Below are 21467 nucleotides of genomic sequence, written 5' to 3'. Positions count from 1 at the left end.
CTAAGGGCAACATTCAAGCTTTATCATTAATAACTGCAGATTAAGGTGAGAAAAGCTTTTTTAGGAAAGCTTTATAATAAAGGACAAATTATAATTCACTTGGATTGGAAAGTGGGTGACAACGAAAATGCAGACATTTGGGTAGAATTTTAAGGGATGATGCTGCAAATTTCTTAGCTGCAACAAAGGATAAAGAATAAAAACTAATTAAAGGATGTTTCTTGCTTTTAGAAAGATGAATTAAGTGAGTGACGCACAAAAACAGAATGTAGAATCATGAAATTAAATCCTGTGTAAACTTTCAGGTTTATCTTAGGTAAAACTTGGAAAGTACTCTTCTGGGCTCTATGTCAGCACCACCATGCAACTGCCTTCATTTCCCACCAGTTGCCCATTAGGGAGAAATAATATCTCATGCCGTTAGAAATAAGGTAGAAATGGTAGAATTTCAGGTCACAGAATAGAATATGGAGAAGTCATGTTGAAGTGGGTAGCTTTACTCTTAGAGAATCCTTCAGGCCCCATGGCACCAGATCACCTGCTTCTACTCAGCTCAGTAGACCTTTATAGATGAAAATTACCCTAAATTAAATTATTTTCTGAGGTGCTCCATTTCATTTCTTTGGTGTACAACTTATACGTGGCTTTCAATTAAATATTTCATTATTAGCTGCTTTCAAACAAACATTGATTGGCTGAGCACCTTTCTCTGTCCTAAGGATTGTTGGGATTGTAGACAAAGAGAATCAAATGCTTATTTCCTTTGTCAATAACCTAAGCACTCTTTTACAGAGTTTTATGTAGAATAGAATTTGAATATCTTAGTTTCTTATTGACAGGGTACATAGTAGTAGACATTTTAAAAGATTTCTGAAGCATAAAAATTATCAATGAGTCTATTTCTGTTTTGATGGTTGCCAGAGGGGAGGAGGGTTGGGGGGAATGGGTAAAAAAGGTATAGGGATTAAAAAGTACAAATTGGGCCCTAGGCGGTTTGGCTCAGAGGATAGAGCTTCGGACTGTGGACCAAAAGGTCCTGGGTTCAATTCTGGTCAAGGGCACGTACTTTGGTTGTAAGAGCCTCCCCAACCCTGGTCAGGGCTTGTGTAGGAGGTAAGCAATCGATGTGTTTCTCTCATATCAATATTTCTCTCTATCTTTCCACTCTCTCTAAAAATCAACAGAAAAATATCCTCAGGTGAGGGTTTTTTAAAAAAATACAAATTGGTAAGTTACAAAATAGTCACGGGGATGTAAAGTTCAGCATAGGGAATACGGTCAATAATATTGTAATAACTATGTATGGTGCCAGGTGGGTACTTGAATTATCGGGGGTCTTTAGAAATCACATAATTCTATAATCATTATGCTGTACACCTGAAACTAATATAAAATAATATTGAATATCAATTCTAATTAAAAAATAATTACTTAAAAAAACTGAAAAAAGAAAAGAAAAAAATATTGTCAAGTCCTATGCTACCCACTTTATTTCTCTTGATTAAAAAGTTTATTTGTTCACCCTAGCCAGTTTGGCTCAGTGGATAGAGTGTCAGACTGAACGGTCCCAGGTTCTATTCCAGTCAAGGGCATGTACCTTGCTTGTAGGCTCCTCCCCGGCCTGGGTCCTGGTTGGGTCTCATGCAGGAGGCAGCCAATTAATGTGTTTCTCTCAAATTGATATTTCTGTCTTTTCCTCTCTCCTCCACTCTCCCTAAAATCAATGGAGGAAAAAATATCCTCAGGTGAGGATTAGAGAAAAAAAATTGTTTAAAGGTTATGTGTTCAAAGTGAGCAGTTTCCTTCACTTTAACTTTTCTAAATGTGTTCCTTGTGGACCGGAAGTCTCTAGTGAGCTTGAGACCACACACTAGAACGTGTAAAAGATTTTTTAATGGAAATGGTTACCCATCTTCTATCAGTGACCCATCAGCTTCATCAGTAACATTTTTTAAATATATTTTTATTGATTTCAGAGAGGAAGGCAGAGGGAGAGAAAATCATTGATCAGCAGCCTCCTGCATGCCCCACACTGGGGACCGAGCCAGCAACCTGCGCATGTGCCTTGACCAGGAATCTAACCATGACCTCCTGGTTCCTAGGTCAACGCTCAATCACTGAGGCTGATCAGCAACTTTTAAAATCATTGGAATGCTGCCCCTGGGTCACAATTCATGTCCCGCTACAGGTTCAGAGAAGACTGGAGGATGACAAACTCTGCTGTGAGAGCTCATCTTCCTCTGCTCTTAAAGGGCATAGTCTCACTCCCTGGTAATCTAGCAGCCCAGGAACCTCCCAAATTGGCCAACTTTATTAAGACAGCCTTTCCTCCTAATTCTTATTGTAATTGGCATTACCACTGACTAGAGGGATTCATTCTGATTAGATTCCTAATCAGAATAAAGCAACTAATCAGAAAATAGATTCATACTTCTCCAGGGAATGGCCTTATTCTCAAACTGTTTTCAAACACCAAATGCAAGAATACAAATGCTTGAAAATAGAGCATTCCATTTACTTGCTAGATTACCAATCAATGTTAGAGGGAGTCGTTTTAGGCAAAATATATCTTTGCTTTTGAAAACCAATGTTTGAAATTCATTTAATCATTGCTCCTGAGTTCCTTGTGTTCATGTTTAACAGGGAGAACCTGGTGCAATGGGTTTGCCAGGGCTGGAAGGATTTCCAGGCATAAAGGTAAGTACAGGGCTTAGAAATGCATTCACTGATTCAACACTCAAACATGTTTAATGTTTACTGTGCACCTACTATTGTACCAGGAACTATTTTAGGTTTGGGAATACATGAGGGAACAGAACAGGCAAAAATCCCTGCCCTCATGGAACTTATATTCCAAGAAGAGGATACAGAAATTAAATGAGTAAAGCACAAATAACTACATAATATTGGTGGTCAGTGCTAATGGGAAGAAAAAAGAGCAGGTTAAAGGGATCGAGGAGTGCTGAAGGGGAGCAAGGTGATTTGTTTAATAGGGTAGTCTGATCAAATAGCAAGAGCTGATCAAAGACTTGAAACAGGTGAGGGGGAACTAGCCAAGTCTTCTGCAGGAAGAATGTCCCAGGCAAGATAAGTAAGTTCTAGAGATCTGTTGTATGGCTTGGAGACAATAGATAACAATACTATACTGTGTACCTGAAATTTGCTAAGTGTTCTCAACTACACACACACACACACACACACACACACACACACACACACACACAGAAAGTGGTGGCTATATGAGGTGATAGAGATGTTAATTAGCTTGACTGTGGTGATTATTTCACAGTATATACATATATCAAGTCATCAAGTTGTACATGTTAAATGTATACATTTTTTTTTTTTTAAAAAAAAGAAGGGGAACAGTAGGTCTAAATGACATGAGCATTCTTGTTCCATCCAAGAAGCCCAAAGAAGTGAGTGAGGGGTGTGTGGTGGATAAGATCACCAAAGGAATGACAGTAAGCTTTTTTAAAAGGGAAGAGGATCAGGAGTGAGCTGAGCCCTCTGACATTAGGAGATATGGAAGAAAAGGAAGAACCAGCGAGAGGGACTAAGATGAAGTCACCATGGAGGAAGAAGGACAATTTGGTGTCCTCCTTGGCAGAGGTGCCAAGGAGATGGCAGTGATCACCTTTCTCAAATACTGCAAATAGGTCAAGGGTGATGGGGATGGGCCAAGTATTGCCCATTGCCTTTAGCAATATAGAGGCCATATATCACCAGAATAACTATTACTAATTTACTGTATTGCTAGGAACAACTGCTGGACTGGAATGGATTTAAGAGAGATGAGAAAAAAAGATTTAGGGACAGTATAAGCAATGCTCAAGTAATTTTTCTGCAAAGAAAGGCAAAGAAATGGGCCAGTGGTTGCTGAAGGAAATAAGACAAGATTTTATAAAATAGATTTTTTTAACCATTTTTTAAAATGATGGGGTCTTTTTTAAAATATGGTTTTATTGATTCCAGAGACGAAAAGAGAGAGAGAGAGAGAGAGAGAGAGAGAGAGAGAGAGAGAGAGAAACATCAATGATGAGAGAGAATCATTGATTGGCTGCCTCCTGCACTCCCCACACTAGGGATTGAGCCTGAAACTCAGGCATGTGGCATGACTGGAAATTGAACCCTGACCTCCTGGTTCATATGTGGACACTCAACCGTTGAGCCACGCTAGTAGGCTAAAATGGATTTTAAGACTATAGAAATACCAGAATGTTTTGTATGCTAAAGGAATGATCCAGTAGAAAGGTTTGGTGAATGATATAGGAGTAAAGGGAAGAACTGCTGAAATGTTGTCCCTAAATAGCTAAGAGAGTTGGGGACCTAGTGCATAAATGGAGGGTTTGGCTTCAGAGTTCATCTGTGGTAACAGGTGGGAAAACAGAAGCATAGTGGTACACATGTTGATATGTAGAGAGATGAATTGGTTGGAGTCTATAGAAGTTCTTTTCTGATTTCTTAAATTTTCTAAGATGGAGAAAGCAAGGTGATCATCTGAGAGTGGGGTAGAGAGAAGAGGTTGAGATTTAAGGAGAAGATCTTCTAGGAGAAAGGAAGAGTTCAGGGACCGCTGAGTGATGGCTCCTTTAAGACTCATGGTCATGAACTGAAGTGAGACTAGTCAGCAAAATCATGAGTGCTTTTTCAGCCATGTACAGACTCTCAGGTAAAAGTACCGAATAGGAGGGGAGCTGTATTTAAACAAGGTTCCAGTTTTGACAACCGAGCACTAGAAGTAGCAATGGGTCAAAAGAGTTACCAGTATACACAAGGGAATGGTTATAACAAGTGACCATGGAGTTTAAACTAGATAAATAGGGCATCCAGGGAGTGAAAGATAATGGAAAACTTGTACATTAATGGATTAGAGGTCTTGGTGGCATCAACAGTATCAAGAGTTCAAATACTCAAGGGAATAGATTATGACAATAAGAGATGGTGGTCCAAGGTTGAAATACACAAAATTGAGATGATGGAGGGGATGCAGTGATTGTTATTGACAAGGTCTCAGGTATAACTTTGGAAATAGGAAAGAAGCCAGATCACTGAGGAGAGTAGTTCAAAGACCTGATGGTTCGAAGGACCATCTTGTCAGAGAGTTCTCTTAACATTCATCTTTATCTGATATGAAAATGTTTCCATTGAATGAAAGGTTCTAGTATATTCATTAAAAGGGTAAAATCCTAAATTTTAAAAAGAGCAGTGGAACTGACAAGAATTACCTGTTTCCATTATTTGCCCATGTTTCTTAGTTCTTTTTCTATTTGACTCTAGTTATGCTTTATATATTAAAGACATTACTTCTTTCTTATATGTTGGAGTTTTTATCTAGTTTGTCTTTGCCTTTATTTTTATGTTTAATCTTATTGCATATGGAAATAAAACTTTTATATAGTCAAATATACAACTATTTTGCTTTATGATTTCTTATTTTGCTTATATGCCCTAAATGACTTTTGTTCTTAGACTCAACTACAGGTAGTCATTTATATTTTCTTCTAGTTACTTTATACTTTATTTTATTTTTACATAATATACATGAAATTTATATGGAGTATAATATAAAAAGAGGAATGAACCTTTTTTCAAATAAATTATTCCATCATTAGCACTATTTGTTGAATAATACATCCCTTTCTTTAAAAAAAAAATACTGTTATAATTATTGGTCTCTTTCTGAGGTTTCTGTTATTTTGCATTGATATACTGCCTAATCTTATGCCCACATTTCATTATTTTTATTGTTAAGTCTTTCTTATGTGTTTAAATATTGGTATTGTTAATCTTCTTTTAATATTTTTTATCTTCTATTCTATTTATTATCCTGAGTGAACTATACTATTATTTGTTTAAGCTGCAATTTCCTAAGAATTGTATTAAATTGATAAATTAGTTTGGGTAGCAGTGACACCTTTACAACATTGTCTTGCCCTCCAAGAACAAAACATATCTCTCCATTTAATCAGATCTTCTTTTATGTCCCTGAAGGAAGTTAGGAAGTTTATAATGTAGGTTCTGCTCAATAAAATTGCCATTTTATTATCCCATATATAATCATTAGTATTTTTAGCATGGTCAGCTTTATCTAAAATACCACATTGCCTTTGGATAAAATGATGAGTCACTCTACTGTTCAAAGCAATTAAAGGGATCTTCTGATTGGCCTAATGAGAACTACATAATCCCTTGTTCTAAATATTTTTATTCCAACCCTACATCCAACAAGACAAGTGTAGGGAAAGCTTTTAAGTAGAATTCAAGTACTGTAATGAATTACTTTTAAATATGTGGAATAAAAATATCGACTAATTTTAGCGGCATGTATAGAGTCCTATTAACAATAGAAATGATCAGTTGAATACTTTTTTTCATTAAGATTATTTGATTTAGTTTTACTAACACATTCAATTGACTACTTATTTTGTTATTTTTCCATCTACCTTCTAGCTTCACACCAGCTAACATTAATAATGCTTATCAGTTTCAAAGAAAAACTTTACAAAATTCAAATGATTTTTGAGCACTAATTTTATAGGTAAAGATTTTATAGATATCATTATACGTACCATTTTTCTTTAATCCCAACAGGGAGATCGAGGCCCAGCAGGTCCCCCAGGAATAGCTGGCATTTTGGTGAGTCCAAATTATCTCTCATTATTTTCTCAGGTGAACAGTTCTGTCCCCACAGTAAACCTACAGCTGAGGATTGTGAGAAGGACTGGGGAGCATGTGGCAACTCCTATGATACGAGGTTCCTGAAAACTCCAGTTTAAAAAATAAAACTACCTGTCCCTCTCCCATTTGAAGAATGCTTCTTCATTTCTACCTCTCTCTTATTTTTTGTTGTATTTCTTTCTTCCCAACTCACTGATGGGGTAAGGGCAGGCCAGTTACCCGTGATGGTACATTAATGTACAAGCACAGCTTTGAGAAGTTTGTTTTGTTGCTCTACTTTTGTCATATGTCAAGGTTTCTTGGTCTCAAAAGGTAAAGTTTTCATCCTCAGGCATGTGGTTCAGGTTCTTTGCATTAAACTGCAATCTGCCCGAGATTTTCCTCAGCCCAGAATTATTAGCACAGCTTTACTGCTGCTAATGTTTCCTCATAAACTAGCCCTTCAATCATATCAATCATTTTTGTTGCTCTCTGATGTCAAATATTTTAATCTCATCAAGGTCTTTTCAGATGAATAGAAAGTGCTGCAGGAAAGGTTGAAATCATTTCTCTGAGCCCCAGGTGTCGTTCTGATCTTCATTCATGAATCTCTAATTAAAATTTTGTGGTCATGCTTTATGAATAACAGCCCATTTATCCTCCTGCTCAGTGCCCCTGCAGGGCAGGCACAGGGTCGGAAAGTCAATGGAAACCACACACTTGAACACGAGAAAGATACAAAGAGCCCTACCAGCACCACCCACCACTACCCAACACCACCCAGAACCCCCTGCCACCAGCCACAGAACCCCTCTGCTCTCCATCACCACCTCCCACCACCCCTGTCCCTTAAAAGGTCAGTAGCCACTCTACTTCACACTGTTTTATTGCTAAATCTAAGAACAACAATTAATTCTGTCCACAGTCTACATAAAACCATCCTTTACAGAGGATATCTCCTTATTCAGCTGTTCTAGATCAAGTTAAAATATTAGTGTGATTGAAAAGTGACATGGAAATATTTTCTTTAGCAACACTACAGAATTTTTTATACAGGAAAGTATTCTTCTTAAAAGTTGGTTCACACTTTATCCCATTCCTTTCCCCTCCCCTCACTACCATCCTAGAAATGTATTTGGAACTTTGTTTCCAGAATTGCAGAATTGCCCATAGTCCCCTCACAACCTACACCACTTACATTCTCTGACACCCTGTTTTAATTTCCACATGGTATAATGCAACTTAATGCCCCACTGTATTCACCCAAGTGTGCTACAGATCACTTTTGGCTATTACCCTAAAATTTAAATCTCTCATCAGAGAAAAAACATTGGCAACCACTGAAGGTATTTAAAAGATGAGTGTCAGGCCAGTGTTGCTCAGTGGTTGAGCGGCAGCCTATGAACCAGGAGGTCATTGTTTGATTCCCAGTCAGAGCGAATGCCCAGGTTGTGGCTCAGTCCCCAGTGGGGAGCATGCAGGATGCAACCGATCCATGATTTTCATCATTGGTGTTTCTATTTCTCCCTCCTTCTCCCTTCCTCTCTGAAATCAATAAAAATATTTTTAAATAAAGATAAAAAATGAGTGACAGACTCAATCCAAATGAAGAATTCCTAAGAGATTTTTGAAGGCTGCAGCATGATTGAAATAAGGGGTAATTGCAGTTTTGTTACCTCATAATTAAGAGAATGAACTGACAATTACAAAAATCGAGAAGGGGTAGAAAATTTACACCCTGCAAAGATAGAGCAGTGTAATTAAATACACGACAGTTCTTTATAACTGGACCTGATGGTGGCTCAGAAAATAAAACAGTTAAAACATTCTGGAAACAGTGGTGATGGTTACACAGTGGTGGGAATATACTTAATACCCCTGAATTTTACACTTTAAAATGTTTACAATGGTAGATTTTGTCATGTGTATCTTAACCACAGTAAGAAAAAAACTATGTAAGCTGATTGTTCTGGTTGAGACCTACTTGGACAGACACATCACCGCCATTCTGCTGAGCACCGAGGGAATCCACCCCTGCCCTTCCTAGAGCAGACCAGTCTACCCCTTTCTGGCATCTTCAGGCCTGTCCAGGGGTTTCCCCAGGCCTTCTTTCTCCCCAGCCTTGCCAGAATGGCATGTGGGGACACAGAAGGGAGTATCTGTATGCATGGGTAGTGGGTGTGGCCTCTGGTCAGCACGCTCCCCTCCACCCCTCGGCTCCCCCACTCTGGCCCACAGGAACCTCAGGAGTCTCTACTTGCCCACACAGGCCTTGGAGAGCCAGGGTGCCCTCTCAGGCCTGGCGTCTGCCCATCTTCACTGCTCAGCCATATCTTCACCTGGGAGGGGGGTCTCCTCCCCAAACTCCAGACAGCAAATAGGGGGAAAGCCCTCCCTTTTCAGATTCCCTCATAACCTACTGTGGTTTCTACGGTCTCAGCCGTACACCTACATCCCCACATAGTTGGTCTTTCCCAACCACATTAGGTCCAAGGGATCAGGGGCAGTTCCTTCTCAAAGGCAACATCTTTATGGCCACTCTGGACACTTGCACTTTCCCACTTCCAGACTCTATGGGACCATCCTCCTCACATGTATCGTCCCTGTGGTCTCCCCACCCCGGGATTCTTCTGTTGTCACTGTTCCAGGGCACCTCTATTGATGTGTATTGGAACAAATCGATCTTGTCCTCTCCCTTTCAACAAAACACGGCTTTTCAAATCAAACATGCTCTTTGCCAGGCTATCCTACTACATACTTAGAAACCTTCTTGTGAAACTCAAAGACTAGGAAAGATTTCATTTACCCTCTGTGCCTTCCCACCCCCTAAAGCAGTGGTCGGCAAACTGCGGCTCACAAGCCACATGCGGCTCTTTGGCCCCTTGAGTGTGGCCCCGAAGTTTCAATCACTCTGTACGTGTGCGCCCGCATGTGGTATTTTGTGGAAGAGCCACACTCAAGGGGCCGCAGTTTGCCGACCACTGCCCTAAAGTAAAGACGAACTGCCAGTCAAATAGGCACCAGAGGGATTTCCAGAAATGAAAATGCACTCGCTTAATATTTTCAAAACTTACTATCCTTCCCGCTCACCCACCCAACATACACACAGGTGCACTCTCAGGGAACTGTTCCCCAGCCTGTCCCTAGGAGCCTGCAGGGTTGAGTAGGGGCTTCCCGGAGTCTGGCCCACCAGGAGTGCCATCTGAGTGCAGACCCACAGCCTGGCAGCACATTAAGCGCAGAGTGTGGGGGTTGAGCAGGTGGCATCATTCAGTAATTTGGCCCCTAACCGTTCTCCTTGGTTTGATTTCCCAGGGGAAACCTGGCACCCCGGGGCCTCCAGGAGTTCCAGGGGAACCGGTGAGTTTGTTACTAACAGTTGTACTTGTGTTGCACCACGTGCAGTTTTAAAGCTTTCTTGGTGACCAATATTTGTGGACATTTCCACAGGGGGAGAGAGGACCTGTTGGAGACATTGGTTTCCCTGGACCGGAAGGACCCTCAGGAAAGCCGGTGAGAACTTCCGTGGTTTAAAATTTGCCAGCTTGAGAAATATTCTAAGCATTGACTCTTCTCCTGTCTCCTCCGAACACCTGAGATTTAAGTAAGTCGTTTCTGAGGAAGTGAGTGAGGTTCCGCAAATGGATTCTGGGGTGTGGCTCTCGCTGAGTGTCCTGGCTCTCTCTGAGCTATCTTTATGTCTTACACAAGAGAGAAAGCTGAAATTCTTTTCGTTTTAAGTGTCAGCAAATTAGACTCATTGTTTCTTAAGTCTAATGTTCTCAGTGGACTTAAAAATAAAATGGCCCTTCACATCCTAAAATATTAAGAAATTGAAGACTCACAGATAGAACACCTGTGTGTGAAGCTAAAGATTAAAGTAGAAGCTGTTTTCTCAGGATCCCTTCCTTAGCTATGGGCCTTGTTCTTACACTTTCATAAATCACTGCTGCCAAATATATCATCCCCCTGTGTCCTAAGGAGCTCTGGGCTACTGATATATAGTACCGCTGTGACACTGTAACAGTCATTCCTACTAATTCAATTCAACATATATTCATGCTGTTTGCTAAGGATGTGCTGGGCCCTGAGCGGGGATATAGATGAATAAGACATACCCCAGTCTCAGGTATTTTTCTTTATAGAAGGTCACTACTGCCGTGCCACAGTGACTCAGTGGTTGAGCGTCGACCTATGAACCAGGAGGTCAAGGTTCAATTACCAATCAGGGCACATGCCCGGTTGCAGGCTCCATCTCCAGTAGGGGGCATGCAGGAGGCAGCCAATCAATGATTCTCTCTCATCATGGATGTTTCTATCTCTCTCTCCCTCTCCCTTCCTCTCTGAAATCAATTTTAAAAAAATACATTTAAAAAGAAACAACGAAGAAGGTCACCGTTCCCTTTGCTTGTTTATTTGCTCTGTGTGTATAAGGAAGAGCGGGTACTGAGTGTAAACAAGCAGCACAGAATTCATGAGGCCGCTTAGTATCTTTGTGAAACATCCAGGGTTGGTGCACTCCCTGACTGCCACCTCCCCCGAGAAGGCAGTGTGAAAAAAGGGAAGCATCTGCAATCTAGCATTAGGAAGATCTGGGTTTGAATTACAGCTCCAAGGGTATTGTGGGTCACTTAAGTAACATGACATGAGGAAAGCATTTCCAGTGCCTGCCCATGGGAGGTGCTCAATAAATATTAGTTTAATTCTCTGCCTCCCCCTTCGCTTTCTCTTACCAACTTCCCATTTCTAACCCCTGAACACCATCTCATTTTAATGCTTACCAAGAGGTGCCTAGGGGATGAGGCAAAAAGAAATTTGTTTATTCAGCAAGTATTTCTTAAGCACCTACTACATGCTAGGCACCGTTCTGAGAGCTAGCAACTCACGGGATTTACATGCTATGATAGGGACACAGACAACAAACACATGCAATTTCAGGCAGAAGAAGACCTAAGCAGGGTGAGGTACTAGAGTAGCATTTAATAGGGTGGTCACAAAAGGCATGCCATTTGATCAAGACCTGCACAGAGTGAGAGATCAAGTCCTAGGGAGTTTGGGGGTGGGGGCATTGTTTCAAGAAAAAGAAATGGCTAGCAGAGCATGGTGTGTTTAAAAAACAGCAAAAGGCATGAAGTTCAGAGTGAACTAAGCTAAAGAAAAGTGGAAAAGATCCTGACATAGAGGTAGGCAGTGGCCAGACCACAAGGAACTTCTTGGTCCTGAACAGAGCTTGAAATTCACTTGCAGCTCTGATAGAAACTCGCTGGGGTGTTTGTAGAAGGGAAGGAAAATGACTGGACTACATTTTAAATGATCACTCTGACTAGTGTATGGAGAGCAGACTGTAGGGTGAACGCAGACAGAGCAGTGAGGAGGAACTGCCATAGCCCCCATGAGAGAGAAAGATGGAGAGAACAGGGAAATCATGAGGAGGAAGAGTTGGGGTTGAAGGGACAGCCAACAAGATTTGCTGAGGGACCAGCACCAGCTGTGGAGTGTGAGGGAGACAAATGAACGCTGTGGTTTGGGGCATCTTCTGGAGTTAATGGCGAGGCTGGGTCTGCAGAGACCAATCTGGGTACTTAAAGCTGAGCCTGGATGAAACGGAGTCACTGGTGAGGCAGAGGAGGACCTAGCGGAAAGATTGAGAAAGTGCAGCCCATCAGATGGGAAGAAGAACCAGGTGAATGAGGCTTCCTGGATGTCAAGAGAACTAAGTGTTTTAAAAGAAAGGAGTGATAAACATAATGGCAAGTGACGTGAGAGCTGATCATTCGCCACAGGATTTTGCAATGAGGAGGTCATGGTGGGAGAGACTCCAGCATGCTAGCATCGTGATAAGAATGGTCCAATTGAGAGAGGAAATTTGGGTGATATAAGAGAGTGCAGATAACTTTGGGGAGGGGGAGAAGACTAGTATTCCACTCACAAGTGGAAATTGGTCTTAACAAAGAATGGGGCAGTTCATTCCTCTTTAACAGGAGACAGAAGTCAAAATACAAATGCATGTAGCTGGTGGGTCAGGCGGAGGGAAGGGAAGGTGGTGCTCTCCTGTTTATTGCCTCAGCGAAAGAAGAATCGGGGTCATCAGCTGGCCATGGGGAGTGGGGTGATGATGCCGGACTTTTGAAGAGATAAGAAATATGTGAAAGAGTATTTTTGGAGAGAAGGGAAGGGAGTCAAATCAGGAAACACAGAAGGGTGATCTGACAACGCAGGCGGGCTGCTTGCCCTCTGCCATCCTTCACTTAGATTGGAACAAGCGAGCCAGAATTCGTGGTCTTCTTCAACCACAGTTTGACGCTCAGATGAGACATACAATCGACAGAAAGTTGGCTCTACCAGAAATGGATTCTTCCAGAGAAGTGAGATGAGGGGAGGGAGCGGCAAGTCCAGTACACTTAGGTTATTGTAAAAATCTCTGAGAACAGGATCTGCTATGGAAAGCAAGTTAGTAACACCTTCATATGCCAAAGAGAACACACAGGACAGTCTTTGATGAATAATGAGGCCCCTCCCAAAAACACTATAAGGGTTATTTCCTTTCTTATACTGCTACCAAAGACATGAATTACATGTTTACACTACATTTATCTTCTTTTAATCAAGTGACACAGTTGTTTCTTTCACATCCTCTGCTCAATCAGCTTTAGCTTTGTTGCTTGTGTTTCTGGATGTCATAAATTCTTTGAACCATACCCTTAAGGTAACATGTTCTTAGTAAAAATATTCTGGACAATTCCCAGGATCTTTCAGAGAGGTTGGGGGACTTTGTCTGGGCTCTCAGCTGTGACAGACGTTAGTGTAATTTACAGCACTGGGCACACGCGGTTGTCTGCAGTTCAGCATAGAATCCATTCCCAGGCGCACAATAAAAGTCTCCTCGGCTTTTCAAAGGAGCATGTCCATGAAATCGCCTGCTGGCTAAGAAATCATCTTCCTCACCTTGATCTCCCTCTTCAAATCAAATCTCAAAAACACATCTGCTCTTGGACTCTAGGTATTTCATGTGACCCCCAAGTGCTTTTCCTTCTCACATTTCCCGGCCGATAGTTCTCACCGTCGTATAAATCCCCGAGCTTTTATTACCACCTCCAGAACTCCCTTATAAAGTTCAGGGAACTTGCAGTTTACTAATAAAAAGCCACTATTTGATACTCTCAGAAACCGTGATTACAGATTCCTTGCTTTCCCTTCATATTTTCCAACTGAAAAATAGCATTCCTTCTCTGGCTGACAGTTTATTTCATATTAAGATCCAGCTCTGGCCATGTTATGAAATTTCCCCAGCAGCAATGGAGACCATTTGCTGAGAATGACTCCCCGTGCTGGAAAAATTGTGAGGAGGTAGCAGTAAATGCCATACACCAGCCATCTGGCGCTATGGGGCACCTTCTTATTTCTCAGAATGTACCTGATAGAATAAGTAAGGGAAATCACCCTGTTGCCTGTTCACAGTGGGCTTGGCATTTTCAGCTCTTTCACTAAATCTTTCATTTTAAGGCCATTATTTTATCGTGACTTTCTAAGTGAAGAAGCCAGTGCTATTAAGGTTAAGCAAATTGCCTAAAGTAAATGGAACTTTTCAGTGGCAGAATCAGAATGTAAACGTGGAGCTATCTGGTTCTATCGATTTTGTTTTCCATTTCACCACACTGCATCACCAAAATCTCCGCAGGAATATGATGGAGTCCTTGGGTCTCTAACCTTTTGTTGTATTTAACCATGTCTGTCAGCGCAGAATTAGAAATATTAGTCATTTTTTTGTCTTTACAGGGAATAAATGGAAAAGATGGATTACCAGGTGCTCAGGTATGGAAAATACCATCCTATATAATAAAAGCCTAATATGCTAAATGTCCAGTCGTCCGGTCATCCGTTCAACCAATGAAAGTGTAATATGCTAATGATATGCTAAGGTTACTCAACTGTTCGCTATGATGTGCACTGACCACCAGGGGGCAGATGCTCTGACCAATAGGTTAGCTTGCTTCTACAGTCTGGCCAATCAGGACTGAGGGAGACAGGCTGGACATGCCCTGGAGCCTTCCCACGGTCCCTCCCAGGCTGGCCAACCTCCTGCATCCCTCCCTGGCCCTGATAGTGCACCGGTGGGGTCCCTTGGCTGGCCTGCACCCTCTCACAATCTGGGCTGAGGGCCCCCCCCCCCGAGTGCACAAATTTCATGCACCAGGCCTCTACTTTAAATTAAGTGTTCTGATGCACAACCGTGGAATACCCAACAGCAGAATACCTGGAGGAGCAGACTGAGGGGAAATCTTGACATGCAGTGACTTTTCATGCTGACATCTGTTTTTCAGGGCATCATGGGTAAACCTGGAGACAGAGGCCCCAAAGGAGAACGTGTATGTATATTACTATTTTGATTGTTAAGTCTGTCTGCTACACCTGTGCTATCATTTGACACCACAGTTATGAATGTAGACCCCCTGCAAATCTCTCAGCATGAAAAGGGTAGGGTGTATGTGATCCCAGATCTTGCTAAAGCAAGAATGTTGAAGACCCAGAAGCAGGCCACGTGGCAGGTACACCTGCATGGCTGGCTTTTCTAAACAGCTAAGTCTTGTTGGTTTGGAAAGCTTTATCATCCTCTTGTCTCAGACATAGGAGGATTTGTGGAATAATAGCTTTTACTTATTATTCCACAGATAATTCATAACTGAAGGAAATATGAAAATAGAGGGCATAACATGAAGATAGTAAAAAAGCCTACCTTACCCCACTATAGACAAGCACTATTGATATTTTGGCCCAATTTCCATCTCTCTCACTCTTATACATAACATACACATATATTTAATGAATCGATACAAAAGAATATATACTTTTTTCAAAAGTGAACTCGTAATTTTTTGTAAATGTCTTTTTTTGCCTAATAACATATAATGACTGCCTTTCCATGTCAGTAAATATAGAGTTGCAGCTACCTGTTAGTGGCGACATGTTATTCCACTGTTTGGATACACCTTATTTCACTTACCCAGTCCCCCTTTTGGGGGTATTTAGGTTTCTCCCAGTTTTCATATTATAAACATCACTATAATGAGCATCTTTGTCCCTAGATCATAAAATAATTTTAATACATTAAAGATTGTGTTTATTTTGCACATGATCAGGGTATTGACCAAAGTTTGCTAGTATTTCTTTCATTTATTTTTTTTATGTTAACAGTCTCTGATATTTCTCCAAATGTGATCTGGATTGATATACTTGCATGAAGATATATTTTTTTCTTTTTTAAAAATATTTTTATTGATTTCAGAGAGGAAGGAAGAGAGAAAGAGAGATTGAAACATCAATGATGAAAGAGAATCACCGATGGGCTGCCTCCCACATGCCCCACACTGGGGATCAAGTCTGCAACCTGGGCATATGCCCTGACGGGGAATTGAACCATGACCTCCTGGTTCATAGGTCGATGCTCACCCACTGAGCCATGCCAGTTGGGCACAAATACACTTTTATAACTAAGGCAGTAGCACTGAAATTACGTCTGTCTACATCAAGCATGTCAAACTCAAAGGCTAACACAGGACAAATAAACAAGGTTTAAGTTTAGGTGGGCCGCAAAAAAACAAACACTTCAATTTTCATAGAAATGTAGGGTTATTTTGATAGAGACATTCTGAATACAAAAAGCTGAAATAAATGAGAAATTGTTAACATAAAATAATAGAACATTTTTATAAAAATTACTATTTTTTCTTGAACACTAACTTCCCAGACACTGAATAACTGCAAAAATTAATAAGCATAATGCAAATCTATTTTTCTTATTCTCCGAAAGTGAAATATTTCGTGTTGCACACACCAAACAAGTCAGTCCAAGACTAATGAGGTGGCAATCAGATGCTAAAATATTCGCTGCTATAATAGTGGAAAGACATGGTGAGCCTGCATGTAAGGCGCGTAAGGGAATGAATGTAACACGATTATAGTAATCAGTCATTAGCGAACATTGTAGTTCGTTATTAATAATTATGTATAACAGGGTATTATAAAAATTAAGTTACGAGATTTTTATTAAAATGTTTCTTACATACTGTTATATTGGCTGGGCCACAAAAATATTTGTTGTGGGCTACATGTGGCCCACGGGCTGAGTTTGACATGCTTGATCTACATGGCTTCTTTCTACACCTCTTTATGGAAACTAAACAACCAAAAGACCAGTCGACCCAACTAGTCGCTATGACATGCACTGACCACCAGGGTCAGATGCTCAACACAGGAGCTGCCCCCTGGTGGTCATTGCGATCCCACAGCCAACCTCCCACAGCCAGCCAGCCGACCTCCCGAGGTCTCTCTCTTCCCCTGGCCGGACCCGGTCACTGGCCAGGCCAAGGGGCCAGGCCGAGGAACCCCACTCATGTATGAATTTATGCACCAGGTCTCTAGTTTTTTAATAAGGAGAAATAGACTTTGGACTTGTGCAGTGGAGCCACAACAAATAAAAGAATAATACAGTGAAATATAGGGCAGCCTCAGTGCACCATTTCATCATATTTGGTTTGGTCATTACCTCATGGAATAGTGGAAGTGAATATTTGAAATATCTATAACTGAAACACCTGCCATGATCTATCTATCTCCCTCAATGTCTCTCTCTCTCTCTCTCTCTCTCTCTCTCTCTCTCTCTCTCTCTCACACACACACACACACACACACACACACACACACACACACACACAAACACAAACACCTGTATAGAAATCAACTCACAGAATCTAATAAAGACCAAACATATAATAGCAAGCAGGAAAAAAGAAAAGCATGTGATTTAGGAGGTATTTTGAGTGTCTTGAAGTTTTTCTGAGTGAAAAATCTCAGTGATGAAATCCTCTTGGTAATCATCCTTTATTATTGCAAAGGAGACCCAGGCCTAAAGTGACAGCTGCTACTGACTTTCAAAACTGTCATTATTCTTGACTGGAAACTGAGTACACCTGACATTGTCATTACTGTTCACTGAGTGCTTTCAGCATACCAGGCATTATTCTAAGCACATCACTTGAGTTAACTCATTTATTTCTCAGCATCACCCTGCTTAGTGGACACTATTAATACCCTCACTTTTCGGGAGAGGAAGTTGGACACAGAGAAATTAATTCACTCACCCAAGGTCCCACAGCTAGGGAGTGCCAGTGTCTATCCCGATCCTTTGTCTGAACCACAGCTGTTGCTGTTGTAAAAGAGATCATTCTTTACATTTAATTTTTTCCTTAACAGGGTGATCAGGGAATTCCCGGAGACCGAGGCCCACAAGGTGAACAGGGAAAGCCAGGCTTTCCAGGCATGAAGGGAGCCGTAGGTCCTGTGGGGCCGCCTGGAGACAAAGGCTCTGTGGGATCCCCCGGGCACCAAGGCCCTCCTGGCATTCCGGGCGTCCCCGGCACTCCAGTAAGTGGTACTGAGAGCTCCAGAGCTCCTGGCTGGTACTGACCACATACCCCTTTTCCCATGAAAGCAACAATAGTTCTTTCAAAATAAATGAAATGAGCCTAAAGTGGCCTCTGTGAGGGTACATTGCTGTCATTTGTTTCAACTTATGTACCAGACGTTCTGCTAAGCACTCCCGACAGGTGACCTCCCAGCATCCTCACAATGAGCCTGGGAGGATGGCTGTCCTTTCCATCTGACTTAACAAAAGCAAAAACTTGGAGTCAGCTTGTCCCAGGTCACAGTTGTTTAGTGGATCAAACCCAGGTTCGACTAAGCCTTCCTCTTAAGTACTATCTATAATGCCTCCTCCCACTACACAGAAAATATATACTATGTCTGTTTCATATTAAAACTTCACTTTGATGAATATCAGAACAGCAGATCTGCTCAGAGTAGCGCTCTGAACTGGAGACCATTTGGGCCAAGAGTGTTTGGTTAAAAAAGCCCATGTCTTTATGAATATCCTCAGAAGGCATGGTGGGTGCCATTCCACAGAGGAACTTCATCTGAAAATGTCCATGTCACGAAGAAAGGAGAGTTTGGGAATAAGGTCAGGGAGTTCAGGACATGCTGTCCTCAGATGTCATTACCAGACAGAGGGCCAAATTGAGCATCCCCAGAATTTTCAGACTTCTTTATTTTTACCCACTTCCCCTGAGCTCTACTTGAATAAAACCTGTAGAATGGCTTCTCTGTGTCAATAATTGGTATTTGATGCATTGATTCAAATTTATTTGTCCCATCTGCAGTGAAAATAAAATGTTGAAATAGGGCATTCTTGGAACTACTGAGTCCTAACAGCAATTATCATCTGAATCCAACACATTGCCTTTTATTTTATACCCCTGGATAGTAACCACCAAATACAAAGAAGAGTAATAAAATACTTTGAAATCCTATCCATCATGAAAAAATGATAGCTCCCTTTTGAAATATCAAGGTCTATAGTAAAACATTACTATTATACTGGTAGATTCTTTGTCAAAGTCATATAAATTAAAAACTCAACTGACTTCATTTACCTACTTGCATTTCCTCTTAAAAAAGAAAACTACTTAATAGAAATAGACCTGCAAAGTATAAATTACAGAATAAACTTTACCATGAAATGGGAAAACTTAGTAAGCTTTATCCCAGGCACAAAACATTTAAAAAATAATCTGGAATACTTCGAATTCTTTTCCAACTTGTCTTCCTTTGAAAATACATAATATCAGTGAGGTAATAACTGTACCAGTGTCCAGTGATTAGTTAGAAGTTTAGTTGTGCCTGGGATATTTAACATCATGATAGCACTGCTCAAATTCTGTAACTTCAGAAAATGAAGTAATATGAAATTTCTTTCCTGACTATATGAAGCCATGTCTCTCCATTCAATAGGAAATATGTTCACATCACTGGTTATGATTTCAGCCCACAGCTTTTAAAGCAATTAGGCACTTCAAATTCTTTCTAGCATTTGATCAAAACAAAAGAAATGTATTGCTTACTATAGTCAGTGGCCAAAAGCGTTTTGCCTGATAAATGTATCTCTACAGAAGCTTCAAGTATGCATGCCAACCCAATATTTCTATTCTCTAGTCATTTCTCCTGTGCTCTATTTTAACAGACCTTTTTTTTTTTCTTCTTTAGGCTGATGCCGTTTCATTTGAAGAAATAAAGAAGTATATTAATCAAGAGGTACAAAGGATTTTTGAAGGTTAGATTTGCTTAATAAACATTTCTGAATCCTTTACCAATTCTCATCCACTGTGGAAAATCCCTGCAGCAACATTCTCAAAAGATGGTCATTGAACAAGTTTAAGAGGCAATCCACTTTGTGATGGGAAGCTCTATTTGATAGAAAAATTTTCCTTATGCTAAGTTAAAGTTGCCTCAGTATAACTTCCTATCATCATTCTTGGTCTACTGCAACAACACAGGTAAAATATCTTTCTCTATTCAAGTGTGACCACCCTTTGGGTATTTTTATTTTCTCTTTTTTATTTATTGACTTCAGAGAGAGAGAGAAACATTGTTGTTGCGCTTATTTATGCATTCATTGGTTGCTTCTTGTATGTGCCCTGACCAGGGACCAAACTCACTTTCTTGGCATATCCAGACGATGCTCTAATCAAATTGAACTACCCAGCCAGGGCTCATGGATTTTTCAATATCCTCATTTGTTTTCTCTTCAGTGGAGTGTGCCCAGCTCCTCCATGATCATTGCCCTTTAGAAATACTTAATCTTTAAATGTCCTTCATTCACCCAGGAGTATTTGAACAGGGCAGTGTCTTTTGACATAGGCCAGGGTCAGCAAACTATGGCCCACCAGCCAAATCCACCTACCACCTGTTTTAGTACGGCCCAAATGAGAATGGGTTTTACTTTGGAGGGGAGATGCAGGGGGAGTACATTTTTTAATGTTTTTTTTTTAATCAAAAGAATATTTCACGACTAGTGAAAATGACCCAAAATTCAAATTTGTGTCCATAAGTAAAGTTTTATTGAAACACAGTCACAATCATTTCTTTATGTATTTTATCTGGCTGGTTTCGTGCTAGGGCAGCAGAATTGAGTAGTTGTAACAGGGATAGCATAGCCTGCAAAGCCTTAAATATTTACTTTTTCAGAGAAAGTTTTCTGACCCCTGATAGAGACACTTCAATGACACAGCCTAAGATAGCATTTTTTGGGTAAGCATCCTTATCACATTGTTGATTCATAGTGAGTTTTTAATTAACTAGCAACTTTGGATCTTCCTTGTACAAAGTTTTTAAAATTATCTGTTTCTCATTATGCACTGTTTTCATATTTAAAATATAGGTGTGCTATTTTATGTTGCTTCTTATTAAATTTCAAATGATGCGTATTCACACATTGTTCCAACCTGAAGATACCTTTTGGAATGTTGTCTCATAAGGCAGGTTGGCCGACCTTCATAACTTTGTGTTATCTCTAAATTATAAACATCTCATCATTCTAAGTTTTTTAGAAAAGCAAGCAAGAATTCATTGACCACAGCCAGAACTTTGACACTTAGGGTGGTGAAATAAAGAAAGTCATAGCAGAAGCAACAGGAGAGCCTAGGCTTGGCTGCTGTGGCTCACTGGGAAGTCAGAGAAAAGAGGACCTTGCAGACCGGTTCAGGGGGTTGCCTGGGACAAGCTGCCACTGCCCATTGTTCCCCTGGTTGCAAGTGTTGTGGGGTCTTTTAGAGGTTAGGATAATAGGTTCCTGTGAGGGAAATAGAGGGGGAAAGGAATGTCACGGGTATGCTTCCTGGGGGGACAGTGTATTATCATTCTAATTATTGATAGACATTTTAAATTTGAAAAAGAGTCAAGGATTAGGCCTTTCCAAA

General features: G+C 40.7%; 1 protein-coding gene across 1 annotated transcript in view; it reads left to right on the top strand.

Moving 5' to 3' along the window:
• The window catches only part of COL19A1 (collagen type XIX alpha 1 chain), a 287102-nt gene that overhangs the window by 251914 nt on the left and 13721 nt on the right, over positions 1-21467 (top strand). Inside the window, exons 40-47 of the mRNA XM_059699635.1 lie at positions 2644-2697; positions 6595-6639; positions 9976-10020; positions 10111-10173; positions 14437-14472; positions 14982-15026; positions 17911-18081; positions 19756-19822. Coding sequence (XP_059555618.1) covers positions 2644-2697; positions 6595-6639; positions 9976-10020; positions 10111-10173; positions 14437-14472; positions 14982-15026; positions 17911-18081; positions 19756-19822 — 526 coding nt within the window. The remainder of the gene's footprint in view (positions 1-2643; positions 2698-6594; positions 6640-9975; positions 10021-10110; positions 10174-14436; positions 14473-14981; positions 15027-17910; positions 18082-19755; positions 19823-21467) is intronic.

The sequence above is a fragment of the Myotis daubentonii genome, chromosome 6, assembly GCF_963259705.1.
Source record: "Myotis daubentonii chromosome 6, mMyoDau2.1, whole genome shotgun sequence".
NCBI classification, from domain to species: Eukaryota; Metazoa; Chordata; class Mammalia; order Chiroptera; family Vespertilionidae; genus Myotis; species Myotis daubentonii.
This window is presented reverse-complemented; position numbering and strand designations above follow the sequence as displayed.